The sequence below is a fragment of the Pteropus medius genome, unplaced genomic scaffold (genome assembly GCF_902729225.1).
Source record: "Pteropus medius unplaced genomic scaffold, Ma_sr-lr_union100, whole genome shotgun sequence".
Classification (NCBI taxonomy): domain Eukaryota; kingdom Metazoa; phylum Chordata; class Mammalia; order Chiroptera; family Pteropodidae; genus Pteropus; species Pteropus medius.
Window position 1 is genome coordinate 386,929 of NW_024351073.1, and position 15,089 is coordinate 402,017.

Sequence of the window (15,089 nt, forward strand, 5' to 3'; positions counted from 1 at the left end):
TGGGGCTGAGGGCTCTACCCCTAAGGTCATTCTCATGGTGATTGTTGTCAAGAGGCTTCGGTTTCACATTGGCTACTGGACTGGAGGCCTGAATTCGCCATGCCATGCTGGCAGTGGGACTCCCTCACTTCCTTTCCATGTGGGCCTCTCCACTGGGCAGCACAAGACATGGCAGTTGGGTTTCTCCAGAGTGAATGATTCAAAAGACGGAGCAACCAAGCCAGAAGCCACAGTGCCTTCGAAGGATCTAGTATCCAAAGTCACACATCTTCACTTCCACTTTACTCTGTTCATTAAAAGTGAGTCACCAAGTCCAACTCACACTCAAGGGGAGGAACTTGGACTCCACCTCTTGAAGAACTAAAGGATTTGTGGACATTTATACACACACACACACACACACACACACACACACATATATATTTTAACAGTAAAATACTATGTGTTCACCTCCCATAGTCAGATTTCTTTCTGTTGCCACATATTTGACCCCCTTTATCCTGTGTACCTCCCCATCCTCCCTTCCTCCTCCCCTCTGGTCACCACTAGTCTATTGTCCATGTCCATGAGTCTCTGTTTCTGGACATATTTTTAAAAGCAGTGCACAAGCAGTGGTTAGACGTATGGGAGTCAGACGCATTTGGAATTAGGAAGATCTGCATTTGAATCTTGACTCTGCTACTTACCAGATGAGGGTCCTTGCATAGATTATTTAACTTCCTCATGTCATAGTTTCACCAAATGTACAATTAGATGGATCACAGGGGGTTTGTGTAGGATTAAATAATAGAACATGAAAAAAGAACTTGGTACAGCCCCCTGGTCATAATGAGCACTTCCTCAACATTGTCCACACAATGATAATTAGGGAAGCAACCTATTTATTGAGTGCCCACAATGTAGACAATACAATCCTTTGCCCTGTAGGAGTTTACAATCTAGCAGTTTTGAAAGTAAATCTGAACTCAGACATAGAAAAATTAAGTGCTTTTTCCCCTGGAAATTTGAGGGTTTACTAAAGAGAGGCAATCAGAAAGCAGTCTATACAATATAAAGATATATAATGGATTTAAGCATCTTTGCTTGCTTTTTTAAAGAAGTGCAGCTGTTCCTTCAAGTTAAATTTTCTCAGAATCACTGTGAGTAGACAAAGCACAGCAGTTTGCAGGGGAAAGGTACGCGGTACAGCCATGGGCAAACTCAGGAAGTATTTGGTTTGGTAGGTTATCACTCGTAATCTTAAATTGTCAGGAGCATGTTTGTACTTTACATGATTTAAAAGAAGGATATAAATCGAAGTTGAATTTTAATCTCTTCCCCAGTGATTTTACTCAGCTTTTCAAGGGGTCCTGAAAGCTCATAGGTCAAGCCATTTCTTGGTTTTCTCTGCCTGACCAATTTCTCTGCCAGCTCAGCCCTCTCCTCTGGACATCCCAAGGCCACCGAGGGGTCTTGTTGGAGCACAGTTTACAAATGTACACTAACAGATTACGCCTGTAATCACATATACAAAAAGACAAAGGCTTAAAACCATGTCAACTTAATATAGCCATTTAAGTAAAGAAAACAGTTTCACATACACGCTATACAAGGTCATGGTTTTTCTCCTTTAAAAACATGTGATAGTCTAAATGTTAGCTTACGATGGGAACATCTTTCAGTCAATCCCTGCTTATTCCTTCTAAGAAAAAAAAAATCATTTTTACATGATTGTCTTTGTATCTTCTTAGAACTTAGATCTCATTCTGAGCCAATAATTTGTGTTTTACATATATTGTGTTATTAGATACTAACTCTAGGCTTCCAACAACTTGTAATCAAAGCAAAAATCAACAACAACAACGAAAAACCTTAAAGCCTATTCTTTTCTGAATTTAGAATTAGAGGTTACAGGAATTTCAGCATTGGTTAGCCTAGATAGCCATGTTGTTTATTTTCCCAGAGTCGAAGCTCAAATAATTTACAAGAATTTCTCTTTCTGAATTTCATGCCCCAAGTTCCAAGGCAACCAAGGGTAATTTTCATTTGGGTCATTGCGAGTATAAAGATTAGTCAAAGATTTCTTTGAATATTCCGTATCCCTCATGTAACACTTCAAAAACAAAAAACAAAAACACAAACAAAATGCTAATCATAAAAGACTGAGAAATGGAGGTTGACTATCCAAACTCAAACACATTATAAAATAATAAAATATCTGAATTATTATACAACATCAATGTCCTGCTCTTTAGAGCTTTGTTTCCGAGACTCTTATTATCCTTGTATCAAACTTTATTATGGGCATATGTACAGGCGACTTTCTGAAGAGCTTTGTGGTCAATGTATTTTGATTTCAAGATAACACATTTTACCAATAGTAGGTAGGATTTGAAAACGATCCACAGATTCAAGGTTAACACTTAATCCAGCTCACTAAAAGATATACCATGTGCCCACATCTGTTGCAGTTTGATAATACAGACTTGTCAAAAACTGCATGCCTATCAAAATGGCACCAACGACAGGGGTTGGGCAAGTGGAGAAGAGCAGGAGTTGAGAACAGTAATAAGAGTATAGGCTCCAAAGTCAGAAAACACATTTTAACCTCAACTGTGTCGTTTACCACCTGTGAATCCCTGGGCAAGTAACCTAGCATCCCTGAGTCTCATTCATCTGTTGAAGGCACTCAAGGCTACGTGACTCACAGTTAGCAGGATTAAGTATGACATGCACAAACAGTGCACATTGAACGGACTGGGTCATGTCTGGTTTAGGGGGTCCTCCTTCACATTTGATGTTCGGGACACATGTTCGAAATCAAATTTCTTCTAAGGCATCACACTGTGGAGGCTCAGCTACACATATGCCTAGTGAATAAAGTTTTGTTCTTATTGTTGCCTTGATATATTCGTTTTGTTTTGAGAACATATCATGTCCAATATGATGCTGGATGTCAACGTTACTGTATTTTCATTCATGGAATTTGCTATCTAGTTATAAAGAGTAGTTAGTTAAACATATAAGAGGACCGAAATAAAAGAGCATATGCACAGTAGTTAAAAATTGTAAAATTAAATGCAATGTGATATAGCCTGGATTGAATCTGGAAACAGAAAAAGGACATTAATGGAAATACCTGAATAAAGGGAAAATATGAATAAAGTCTAGAATTTAGTAAATAGTATTGTACAAATGTTTATTTCTTAGTTTTGATGAATATACCATGATTATGGATATTAACATTAGGGGAGGTCGGGCAAGGGATATATAGGAACTCCACATTTGTGCAACTTTTCTGTAAATCTGAAACTAGTCCTAAGTAAAAAGTCTATTTTAAAGAGTCATATTACTATCTAATGCAAGTTGCTCGTCCCTTCCCTAACCATATCCCCTCCCCCGTATGGCCTCACCCTGCCTAATTTCTAACTGCCAGCACCTGCGTCTCTGTGCCTGCAGGTTCTCTCCAGCATCTGGAGACCTCTTTGCCCTGCCCAGCAATAGTGCCCAGGAGTTACTGACTGAGAAAAGTTGATGAGTAAATATTCAAACTCTTTCCACCTTGGGTGAGAAGACTCTAAGACATGTGTTTTTCCTGCGCTCCCAAAATCTTTCCAGAAAGATTACAAACTCCAGCTGCCAATTGCTATGACTGCTTCATAATGCACCCATTATCGTCTCTTTCTCCTACCTTATTTCACTTTCCCAAATAAATTTTTACCTGAATCCTTGTCTGCTTCTGGGAGAAATCCAAACCAAGACATTACTCCCAACTATATTTGCTGACAAAGTGAAAAGGCTACTAAATATATTCGTTTAAGGTCTTTTATAGGGAGATGATATAGCTATCCTGAACTATTTTTGGTTCTTAGAAAGAGCTCTTCACTCCATACCATGAAAAAAATTGCACCAAATTATAAATAAACTGGGAATTGACCCATGAAAGCCACACATTTTTGGATGTGTGGAAGGGAAATAAATGTTAGAATGCTAACAAAATGGCCAGTAACTACTAAGACGCGCACATTCGTCCATTCAACCAGAACTTAGCAAGGATTTTCTATGGGGTATAAAGCGAACGAAATAGAAAAGGTCCCTACTATTAGGAAGCTTACATTTCTATCAGTGGAGATGGACAAAAATATTAGATGGTGATAAGTGCTGCGAAGAAAATAAAACAGGGTCATACGATAGCATGACATGGTTGGTGGGAGGTTACTGTAATGGGACCAAAACACTCCTGATTTTTGTAGGCATTCCTCTAGGTTCTCATATCTTACAGTATGTAATCATAAGCTGTTCTTTACCAAGGAACAATCCCCATCACCTCAACTGGTCAACTTTCGATTGTCCGTTAACTTGCTCAAAGTATCACCCTGTTGAAAAGGGTCTCCCATTGCTAGCAGACAGAAATCTCTCTGACAAACATATATATCCAGGAATGTCTTTTTAGTATTGATTTTTAAATCCAAACTTCATAAGTCATCAATAATCATGTGGATATACCTTCCACTTCTGTTGTATGGCAAGTCTAGGCACAATGACAGAGAAGTCACAAGAAACTAATCTCTGGGCAGCAGTACTCCTCTGAAGGAGGGAAATTTCAATAATATAAATGAAACTGAGAGTCCTTATGACTTTGATTAAGTTTAGCATTAAATCCTAGCTCTAGAAATCATCTCTCTATCTCTGTCTCTTCCCCTCAGAGACCTAGCCTTTCCCCCCGATACTCAGCAACCTCCGAGGCAGCAGAACATAGAAGCCTGAACCTGACTAGTGATCACAAGATCCAGAGAAAGACAACATCTTGACGTAAGTTATGTTTCAGGTGGCTACTTTCCCATGAGAAAGGACAGAGGGATGCAGGAGCAGACGTCAAAACTGTCTTCAAGACCTAAAGAAATGATTGATTACTCTTACTTCGCCTCCAACCAATCAGCTCCCACTATGACTCCAAACACCCAAGGTGTCTTGTGATTTTACCCTTCATAACCTGTAACCTGCACACCACGCCCTTGGGAAGTCAGGTATTTAGCACATAAGCTCCCCATCCTCAGATCAGTCAATTCAATATTAAACTATTTTTCTTTCTATACTGCGAACTCCTGCTTATGCATTTCTTGGGGCCAGTGCACGCAAGCAGATGGACTCTAACACTGGGGTCTTGGTAACACAAACTAAAGAAACACTTAGGGACTCATGAAAGCCCTAACTTTGGTTTATTGGGAAAGAAAGAAGGCGGGGAGGGGGAAGTGGCAGTTGGTATCTAAGGGATCTTTTATGGGTGAAGGTTTTAAGTTTCCTCTCTCAGAGCCTCTCAAAAGGGACTTCTCTCTTTTCGTGTGTCCCATGTGTGCCAGGCACTGTTTTGACTCATTTAAACTACAAAAGCCTTGTGAAGTAAGACTCACCATCCCCATTTTGCAGATAAAGCTCAGAGAGTTTAATTAACTTGTTGAGAGTCATACAGGTGGTAAATGGCAGAACTGGATTCAAATCTCATCAGACAAGCCAGATTTGTGTGATTCCAAAGCCTACTCCATGCCCCTTCCGGAATGTCAACCTACCTTTAGGTTTTCACAGCCACCGACACATCAGAGGGCATTTGCCAGCCTTAATTCACAGGCAAATCTCTGTGTGTTCCCAGCGAAAAGAACTACTGGTCAAGCGTCACCTGTCTCAATTCACAACTTGCTCAGTTAACACAACTAACTGTTACCCTCACATATGAATGACAGAGATAGACAAGACATCATGCTAGTCCATGGTTCCAGTCAATGTTTATGGGTAGGAATGTGGTATAGCAAAAAGAGCCCTTGAAAGAAAGCTAAAGGAACTGGGTTGTAAATCTTTCACTGTCATAGTGGAGTTTAACCCTAGGGAAGTCTTGTCATTTCTCAGGGACTCCCATTTCCTCATATAAATAAAGTGAGGATGTTGGACTCAATTTTCAATAGGGGGCCACTGGCATCTGAGGAAGTGTAATTTTTCCTCGTGTAGGACTGCTCCTGGCATTACAGAAATTTCGCATCCTGACTCTAGGCACTAAAAACCCATAACTCTTTCCAGTCTTTGTAACAACCATATTTCCGAATGCCCCTAGGTGGTGCTTAGCAGAGAGGCTGTACTTGGTTGAGAATCACTGGTGGATGATCTCATGGTCTATGAGGCCCTGTGGCTCTCTTAGGCCAAAACTGTCAGTATTAGCATGAGGCAGGGAAATGGGAGCGGAGGAGACAGTTCCAGGCCAAGTCTACCATTATAGCATTTATAAAGGTCATATTCTTGAAAGGAAGTCATATGTGTTGGCATCTTTAATAAACCTCTTGGAATACTGTTATAGAAAGAAGTTTTAAAATTGAATGTATTTGAATTTATATTATGTTCATACAAGAGAAGTATGCAGAGACACCCTGCAACAGTCACCTCCCTCTAGGAAGAACTAGGCTCAGGGAGGACAATCCAACAGCCTTGCCTGAGGAATGGACCTATATGCAGCATCCATAATGGGCAATGAGAAGGGCTTCCAGTGGAAAACAAATCCACAGCCTGAAACACCCTTCCTGCTCTTCTATTACAGGTTAGTCCACTGAGCTCCAGATATGCTTCCTGGTGCCCGGTTCTCAACCCCCTTGCACAAAATGTCTATCAAAAAAATTTACAATATTTTAAGTCCTGGCCTCAGAAGCCACTTTGCCCATAAATCTTCCCCTAAATACTTCAGCACAAACAGATCTTCCTTCTTTCTTAATAAACATAGCATTTACAGTCTGTAATAGAATTTTTCGTTAAATTGTGTAATTGTCAACTGTTCCATAATCACACCATGTACATTATAAGTATTGCCTTCTTAGCTTGAATACCAGGTCCCAAAGTCACAGGTCATGTCTTATACTACTTTTATATTCCCCAGAGTGTCTAGCACATTCCCAGAAACACAGTAAGAGCTCAAAAAATATGTGTTCTGTCTTTGATTTTTCGGAGTGATCCCCCAAATACCACTAGCTTGGCCAAACTTACATCCCGTATGCTAATAAATCTTATTTACTCTCATCTTTTCCCAAGTGGTTTTCAGAGTACTTTTCAGATGACATGATTATTCTCACATACCATATATGTACTGTAATAAATAAACAAAAACATTAAACTTCATATGACAAAAGCAAAGTAATTAAAGCTTCGTGCTCTGTGATGAGAGGTATACTAAGAGCTGACAAACTGGATGTTTCCCAAGTCCTACTGAGTCCTACAGAAAAATTCAAAATGCATCTCCATATTGTTTCAAGTATTAAAAACTTCTACATTTCCAAGGCCTGTACAGGAGCTACCTTGGGAAGCTGATCATCAAGTTTGGGTGCTATCGTTAATCTAAGGAGAATAATACCAAATTTGAATTTATGAGCTTAGGTCCTAGTTATCAACTGATCATCATATCCACATCCCTTTGCCTCCAACTCTCGACATAATTCATGTCAACACGTCGATTTCTGTCTGTGGTTTATTAGATGCTAAGGTCATCAATAAAATATTTATTGAACATCTATGAAAAGACAAGCATTGTTTTCTCAATGTCTCCAAGGGAAACAAGATGCTACACTGACTGCTAATGTGAAAGAAATCATTCCTCTTCATCTTGCTCCTCTTTCTTTATTCTGACTTGCTAGATATACAAATGGAATCTTTTCTTCATCGTCATCTTGCCCAGGGATTCTGGTATCTTCTTCTACCCCTTGGAGAAGAAGCCATTATAGAACTTCTGTCTTCAGGACTGTTTACACAATTTACCATGCACATATGCCTTGCCAGACTATTATTTTCTTTGCTTTGCCAAATGGAGGTTTTCTGGGATAACAATAACATAGCTTGAAGGTTTCCAGAAAAGCAGTTTATAGGGTGAATTAGGATCAAGTCATCATACTGACCAAGGACAAAGGCTGCTCGCCTGACCAATGGCAATCAAACTGGAAGTCTGACCAGATTTCTCATCAGCCATGATCGAATTCAAGTCAAGCTATTTACTACATTACTTAAGCATCTTTTGTCTCTCGGGGACATGTACAACTGTTTTGTAATGGTTATTCTCTATTTTTTTAATATGGCAACTTAAAGATTAAAAAAAGATGGATATGATGCTTAATATGATAAAGTACATTTCAAGTGAGAAAAAAATATGACTCTTAACTTTATCATATGTCTAATATATACCAAGGGAAAGAGAGGGATGCTACTTTTAAGTTTTTGAATTATACACTACTTTGTTTCATTTTATAAACAAATGAGGAAACAATCAAGGAGTTACCACAGCAAATGTCTATCATAGCAGGCTGTCCATCATAGACACATAAAAATACCTATTCAACTTGCAAAACTTTTTGGTACTCTAACGCTAAATGTGGGCTTTATCAGGCAGGGTGTTCTCACCACTTGTGCTGAATCTCTGGGAAGAGAGCTTCTTCCCCAGGATATACTTTCACTTAGAAACCTGGCCAGCTGGAGATAGACTTGTTCATGTTTAAATGAATTCATAGTTTAAGAAATACAATTAATTGAGATTATAATGATATTATTCTAAAGAAAACATACGGAAGTCTACTCAGTAACAAAAGAAGCAAGCCTTAATCAAAGCAGTAAACACATCTGGAAGTTGTAAGGGTTCTGCAGAAGAAATTATCTACTGATTTTGGAATGGAGTATTTGAAGGTAAGTTTAAATGCTGATTAAAAACACACAGCCCGACAATTTCTGACAAAATCACTGCCTTCTTATGAATCATTATTAAGTAAAATTGGTGCCTGATCTAGGGCTTCATTTGCCTATATTAGAAGGTAGAGAGAAGCACTGAAGAAAGAAGTTGTGACTAAACAATGATACTCTCTGTCATTCTTTTAAGTCTGGTATTCACCATAGAAATATCTTTAGCTCAAAGCAAAAACAACAATAAAAGAAAACTGCTTCAGAAAAGCTTTCTGTATTAGACCATGATAAGCTGGAATTGTTTCAGAATGGAAACTGGAAGTGCAGTTGTAATTACATTTTTATCTGTTTTACTTAATTGTTTAAAAAAATTAATGATGAGAGAATAAAATAAGCAAATACTATGTCTTAATGCTTATATCCAAAATTGTCGTATGTTAAATGAGTGATATAAAGTATAGCTCAACTGTCCAAAGCATTCCCCATTAATTCAACTGAGACTCTTCTCACATCTACATTCAAAGGAGTGGAAAAATATGAAAATGAATAAACTTTATTTCCTGTTCCTGAAAAACTCACAGCCAAGCAAGGAAGACAGATATATAAAAAGTAGACCATGAAACTAAAATGAAATAGGTATTCTCAGAGAAGTTCACGCAAAGTACCAAAGGAGCTGAGAAAAGAAATTCAATAAGATGGATTCAAATCGCAGCCTTGAAAAGACTCCTAAGAAGTCATCTTGTTTAATATCTTTTGTTGTTGTTGTTGTTGTTGTTGTTGTCTATTTGTTTCTAACATGAAAGAAAGAAGATTAAGTAGTTTGCAGAAATTATAAATTAGAGGCGAGACTTAGAGGGAATCCAGGTTTCCTGACACCTAGTTTACTATTATTTTATATTATGCTATCCTAGCTTGTGGGTTTCTTGCATCAAAGTAGAACTTTGGTTTGGAAATTGCATGTCCAAGCACTTGTCAGTGGGTCTGCTGTAATTTGTGGGGGTGGGGTAGAGGGAGTAATGAAATAAGTTTTTAACTTAAAGAATGTAATTTATCATTGATTATCTCCTCCCTTTGTATGGGAACAGAATATAGAAAAGGAGCAAACGCAATATGCAAAGGGATGAGTGAGGAATCTCACATTAACACACACATACACACACACACACACACACACACAAGAGGGACAGCATGGACAATGTTATCTAAGACATTAGAATGTCATTGGCCCCTTGTCCTTACTGACATTCTGTACATAAAGTAGGGGCTTCTGATAGGCCCAGATGTCAGTATATATTATAGGTTAGGTTTTTTTTTGCTTTGCCAAGAAAAATAATCATTTCTCTCATACCCAGACTTGCTGAAAACAAAAACAAAAACAAAAACATTGCTATCATCACCAACCATCAACATTTCTAGCAAGAAGACAGAAGAGTCTCAGCTGTGGCAGATTCTGAGCTGATGGCAGAAGAAACTTATAATTTAGCTGGGAAGCCTCAGACAGACACATAAAAGAGAAATCAATCATACCAGGTGGATTCTAACATGTAGTACAGGCTGTTACAGAGGTTGTTTGTAAATACCTCAGCCCTGAGTGGTAGGAATTATAATTTTCACAGAGGAGAAAAATGAGTCTCAAAGAAGCCAATCTGCATGTCCAGTGGTAAAGGTCAGTTTCAAACTACAGAATGGGCCCCAAAGTACTTGCCTTTGAACCACACCCTCTCTTGTGTATACATTAGCTTTGCTTCTTTCCTCTAAAAAGGTTAGGCCTTGGTATCTGAGGAGCATCAGAGTTTTTATCAGACTTGGATCCAGACACACAAGAGGCCAGAACTTCTCTTAGTACTGATGCTGTGATATACCTGCTTTAGACCTCCCTGGGGCATGAGCAGGCTATTCACTTCTAGAAGCAGATTGTTGAATTCAGTCATGTCCTGTATGTACAACTTAAATCCTAGTTGCCTGAGGAAGCATTTCTGTCTCATGTACTTTCACCTCACTTAGGGCCAGATGGCATATTCTCTGTGAGCTGGATAGAAAAAACATTCAATTAAATGCTTGATTGCGAGTACTGATTCATGCTTATGGAAGCAAACACAATGAGGTCCACGAAAAGAACATCTCACAAAGTAGGCTCTACCTGTCGATAATGTGCAGCCTCAATTTGCTTGCCTTCAAAACATTCTACATCTGGTATTTTGGGGGCTGGTACTCCTTGACAGAGAGAAATTAAGTAGCCACTTTCATTGCATGCAGAATGCAACAAACCTACACAGTATTATACTTTCCATCCAGTTGTAAAAAATTCAGACATGAAAAAATGTTTGGAAACTATTATCATGTTTTGACTATGGATGATTAATAATCTGAAAAAATGAGTTATCTTGTTTATAGACTTGAAATTGGAGAGATGGCTAAAAAAGCTCATAAATATTAAACTGCCTTAATAGATGCAGAGTCCAGAACTAAGGGTTTCACACCAGCGTTTTCGATAATACAACATTAGGAAGAATGGAGAGAATGTGGAATCTAGGGCATAGTGGTCAGGGTAGAGAGGGTGGGACCCCACAGTGAGTGAGAAAGGCTGCGAGAATAGGCAAAAGAGGAATTTAGGAAGAAGAAGCATAATGTTTGCTTTCAAATACACTACTTAAAGGGAAAAGGGATTAGATTCATTGTGTGTGACTCCGGCAACTGAACAGTAGGCCAATGGGTGGAAGAAAATGTTGATCCAGTACAAGGCAGAACCTTCTAAAAATGATCTCTCCTGGAATGGACTGGCCAATAGAGAAGCAAGATTTCCATCTGATTATGTCCAAGAAAAGGCAGACTGGCCTATTTATAGGGAGAAATGTTGAAGTAGAATTTCATGCACCTGATAGAGAGCTAACTCTAAAGTTAGTTATTATCCCAGTCAATCATTTTATGGGGCACATTATTTACATTATACTGCTCTAAGTTGAAAAAAAGTCACTTGCCAAAAAGACATCCTGTTTTGCCTCGTTTACACAATTAGTGGAAGGCTGACTCCTATCTTGTCAAATTTCAATTCTTAACAATTCAAGATTCAAAAAGTGATTAGGTGATTTGAACACTCATATTATTTAAATCACTACAGCAGAGATTATAGATTTCTTTTTAAGAAGGAAGAGGTGATGGTTTGTATTGACACATGTAGACACACTAATTAATAGAAGTTATTTTTTACTATTGACAATTTTTTAAAATTTGTTCTCTAAAAGCAAACCACATCTCCATAATTGTGAAATTTACCAGTGGAATGACAGAGAAGCTTTAGCTCTCAAGTAGCAGATTTAAAAAATACAACCCATGCCTTCTTTTTTTCTAAGCTCAACAATTTACTGTCCCATATTCTCCCTGTCACTCAGATTTACTTTTACATTAATAATGCTTACCAACAGATAACCAAAAAGGCTCGCCAAGTTGGAGAGCCTTCAAGATTTGTTTTCATGCTGGGGTGCTTTATGCACTTGGCAGAAGCAGGCTGCAACTGCGACTCCATTTATTACATTATGCTATAAACATGTCCTGAGCTAACAAGATACTCAACATGACAATCCCATAGGTTACCAAGCACCATAAACATCTGTTAACACAGGCGCCAGAGATAGCACAGAGAAGGCTAATATCCATTTTTAAGTGGTTTACGATGTGAAGTCTGCTGTTTAAAAAGTAATAATCAAAAACGTAGCCCTAAACTCCCTAGAACAAATATTTGCAAGGCAAAGTTATACTTGGTTTAAAAAAAAAATGCATTCGTGTCATTACTTTGTCATTGCATTTATAGACTTTCATTTCACACCTTTGCCCATTAAGTGTTGGCTTTCCATGGTATTCAGGAGACCAAAACTGTAATTTCACTGTGATATATTTACTCCAAATAAAAAGCTGAGTGTTGACTCACCAAATTTTCTTCGACCAATGTAAAGCAAACGGTTTCCAAGAGTGGGAGAAGATGAGGGATGAGACATGCTTGCACTACAAATGATGTTTTCCAGTGGTCTCTGGGCTAAAACACATCCTTCTAACTCCATCTAAAGTCCAACCATAAACAACTGGAGACCCCTGAAATCTAATCTGAGATAAGTGAGCTTCGCTTTTCTCAAAAGAAAACCAAATCCTCAAACACAGAAAAGATGGAACCAACAACTCTGTTTGCTAAATTATTCTATTTTGTCTCTACCTAGCATTTTAACTTCTGGAAATGTTTCAATACTAGTTACCTCCAAGGTCTATCCCCTGACACACACTCCAGGGAAAAAGACTTCCAGAGAGACCTTAGGTGGAAACTAAAGGAGAACACCAGTTGCTCCCGGCACAGAGCTGCCACAATATCTGCGAGGAAAGGTGAGTGCCTTCCCAGGCACAGGCACCAGGGAGCCTAAGAGTAAATACCCCAAAGATCATCTAGTCTCTAGACTATGGACAGCAGCACCCTGGGAATTTCAGATCTGCATCTCCAACTTGGGTCCGGGTCTCCAGGATTCTGTATCCACATATACACATATCTCGTAGAACCCTCACCCCCTATGCAGGTCTCTTGAGAGTTCCAGAAACCTCTACCCCCAGACCTCTGCCCCTCAAAGGCAACGGGTTTAGAATTTTAAAGTCCATGGTGCTTAAATCCTATGCAGGAACTCCTGCGACTTCCCAACCCTCGGGCCTCCCGTTACCTTTCCCTGTCCCTTCAAAGGTCTACCGGCCGCACAGACAGACGGGCGGCACTTCTCTGGCCTCCTCCCACTCCCTCACACCCCGCACACCCTACTGGCTCAGGCGCCGACACGCCCCCCCACCCCAGGCGCACACACGCGCACACGTACACCATTCAAGGCCATACCCCCGCGCCAGGTCACCGACTCCCGCAACCTGCCTCAGCAAGGTCTCCCTGTTACATATAACGTAATTCTGCCCCCAAATAGACTTCCCCACACACCCGCATGCGGGTGACCCTGCCTGGCACCCCCTGCGCACCGCCGGCGCCCTGTCCCCACACACGCGGCTACCCCACTCACCGCAGCCCTCAAGCCTCGGGCAGTTCTGTCAAAACTTTGAGCCTGGTTGATTTCATAACCACGAATATCTCCAGGGCTGGGAAAGCTCGACTCGCCAGAATTTCCACCCACCCCAGCTCATGGGGACCAGTGGCCGTGACTCTACTGACCCCAGCTCCGCCGGTGCCAGTGCAAGGCTGCAGATGCCACAAACGCCGCAAAGGGCGGCGCGCTTTTGGGAGGAGCGCGCAGTGTAGACGCGCACAGTGTAGCCCGACGACCTCCCTTCTCCTTCGGTCGCGCCTCCCAGGACCTCTCCCCGCTCAGCAGCGGCAGCTTCAGTGTCCCTGCTACGGCCCGGCTGATGATGTCAAACAGAAACACTCACAAAACTTTTACATCAAAACTATCTTCAGAGGAAGCCCCTCCAGGCACCGCAAACACCGGTGGGAGCAAGCGCCAGCGTAGGATGGTTCTCCTGTCGCCCCCAACTCTCGGCCGTCCCCCACCAACTTCACACACACACACACACACACACACACACACACACACACACACGTCCATTGCGTGGATCGGGTTACAACAACCCACTAGCAGAAAACAACTTCGCGAGTAGACAGAACAGCCAACCCCCAAGTCACCCAGGAAAAACTATCTGCAAATACACAAGACAGATCCCCATTTTCATAAACAACTGGCGTCCCAGGGTCCACTCCCAGGCGCCCTGGCTCAACAGGAGGAAAATAACCCGACTCCCGGAACCCTAGTACCTTCGAGCCTCGCCTGCGGGTTGAGAGCGCGGGTTCGCGTCCGCGCTGGGGCCGAGGGTGCGGGGGGCCTCCGGCCGGCGTGGACGCAGCCCGGGGTCCCCGCCGCCGCCCCGGCTCAGCAGCAGCCGCAGCCGCCGCTGCTGCAGCAGCCGCCGCCGCCGCCACCGCCGCCGCTCCCTAGACCGCCTCCTCTTCCCATGGCTGCGCCCAGCTTGGCAGCTCCCGGGCTGTCAGGCTTGGGGAGGAGGAGGGGGCGGGGTGAAACGGGAAGGGAGGATGGGACGCGAGGGGTGGGAAACAGCGGCCGCGGTTCACCAGAGGTCACGCCCGGCCTGGCCTGCGGTCCCCGCGACCCTGGCTGCGGAAGCGAGGGGAAGCCGAAGTTCGGGGCCGCGGGTTCGAGACCTGCTGCGGAGGAGCCGAGCGCCGTCTGGGCCACGCATTCCGAGGAGCTGGGATGAAGCGAGCGTTTCCCGGCGAGGAGTTGGAGTCGATGCGAGTCACTCTCTTCTGGGCTGTGCGGCTCCTCCTAGAGGAAAATATTGGTAGTTGCAGGACACTTCCTTCCTCTCCGCCCACCCCTGTTCCCAAAAAGAAGGCAGGACCTAAAAGAGCCTAAAAGCAAGTCAAG

At 41.6% G+C, this 15,089-nt stretch overlaps 2 protein-coding genes across 6 annotated transcripts in view; both read right to left on the reverse strand.

The window, feature by feature from the left end:
* Positions 1–14,962, reverse strand: part of GHR (growth hormone receptor) — a 216,543-nt gene extending 201,581 nt beyond the window's left edge. For 2 of the 5 annotated variants that reach the window (XM_039842562.1, XM_039842560.1), the window contains exon 1: positions 14,459–14,962. Coding sequence is in view for 2 of the 5 variants with exons in the window: in XM_039842559.1 (XP_039698493.1) it covers positions 12,599–12,728 (130 nt within the window). In the remaining 3 variants the exon portion in view is untranslated. Of the gene's footprint in view, positions 1–12,598; positions 13,128–14,458 lie in introns of those variants that run through there. The other 3 variants (XM_039842563.1, XM_039842559.1, XM_039842558.1) reach the window with 3 other exon arrangements.
* FBXO4 (F-box protein 4) overlaps positions 1–15,089 on the reverse strand; it is a 394,712-nt gene that overhangs the window by 141,092 nt on the left and 238,531 nt on the right. The gene's annotated exons all lie outside the window — the stretch shown is intronic.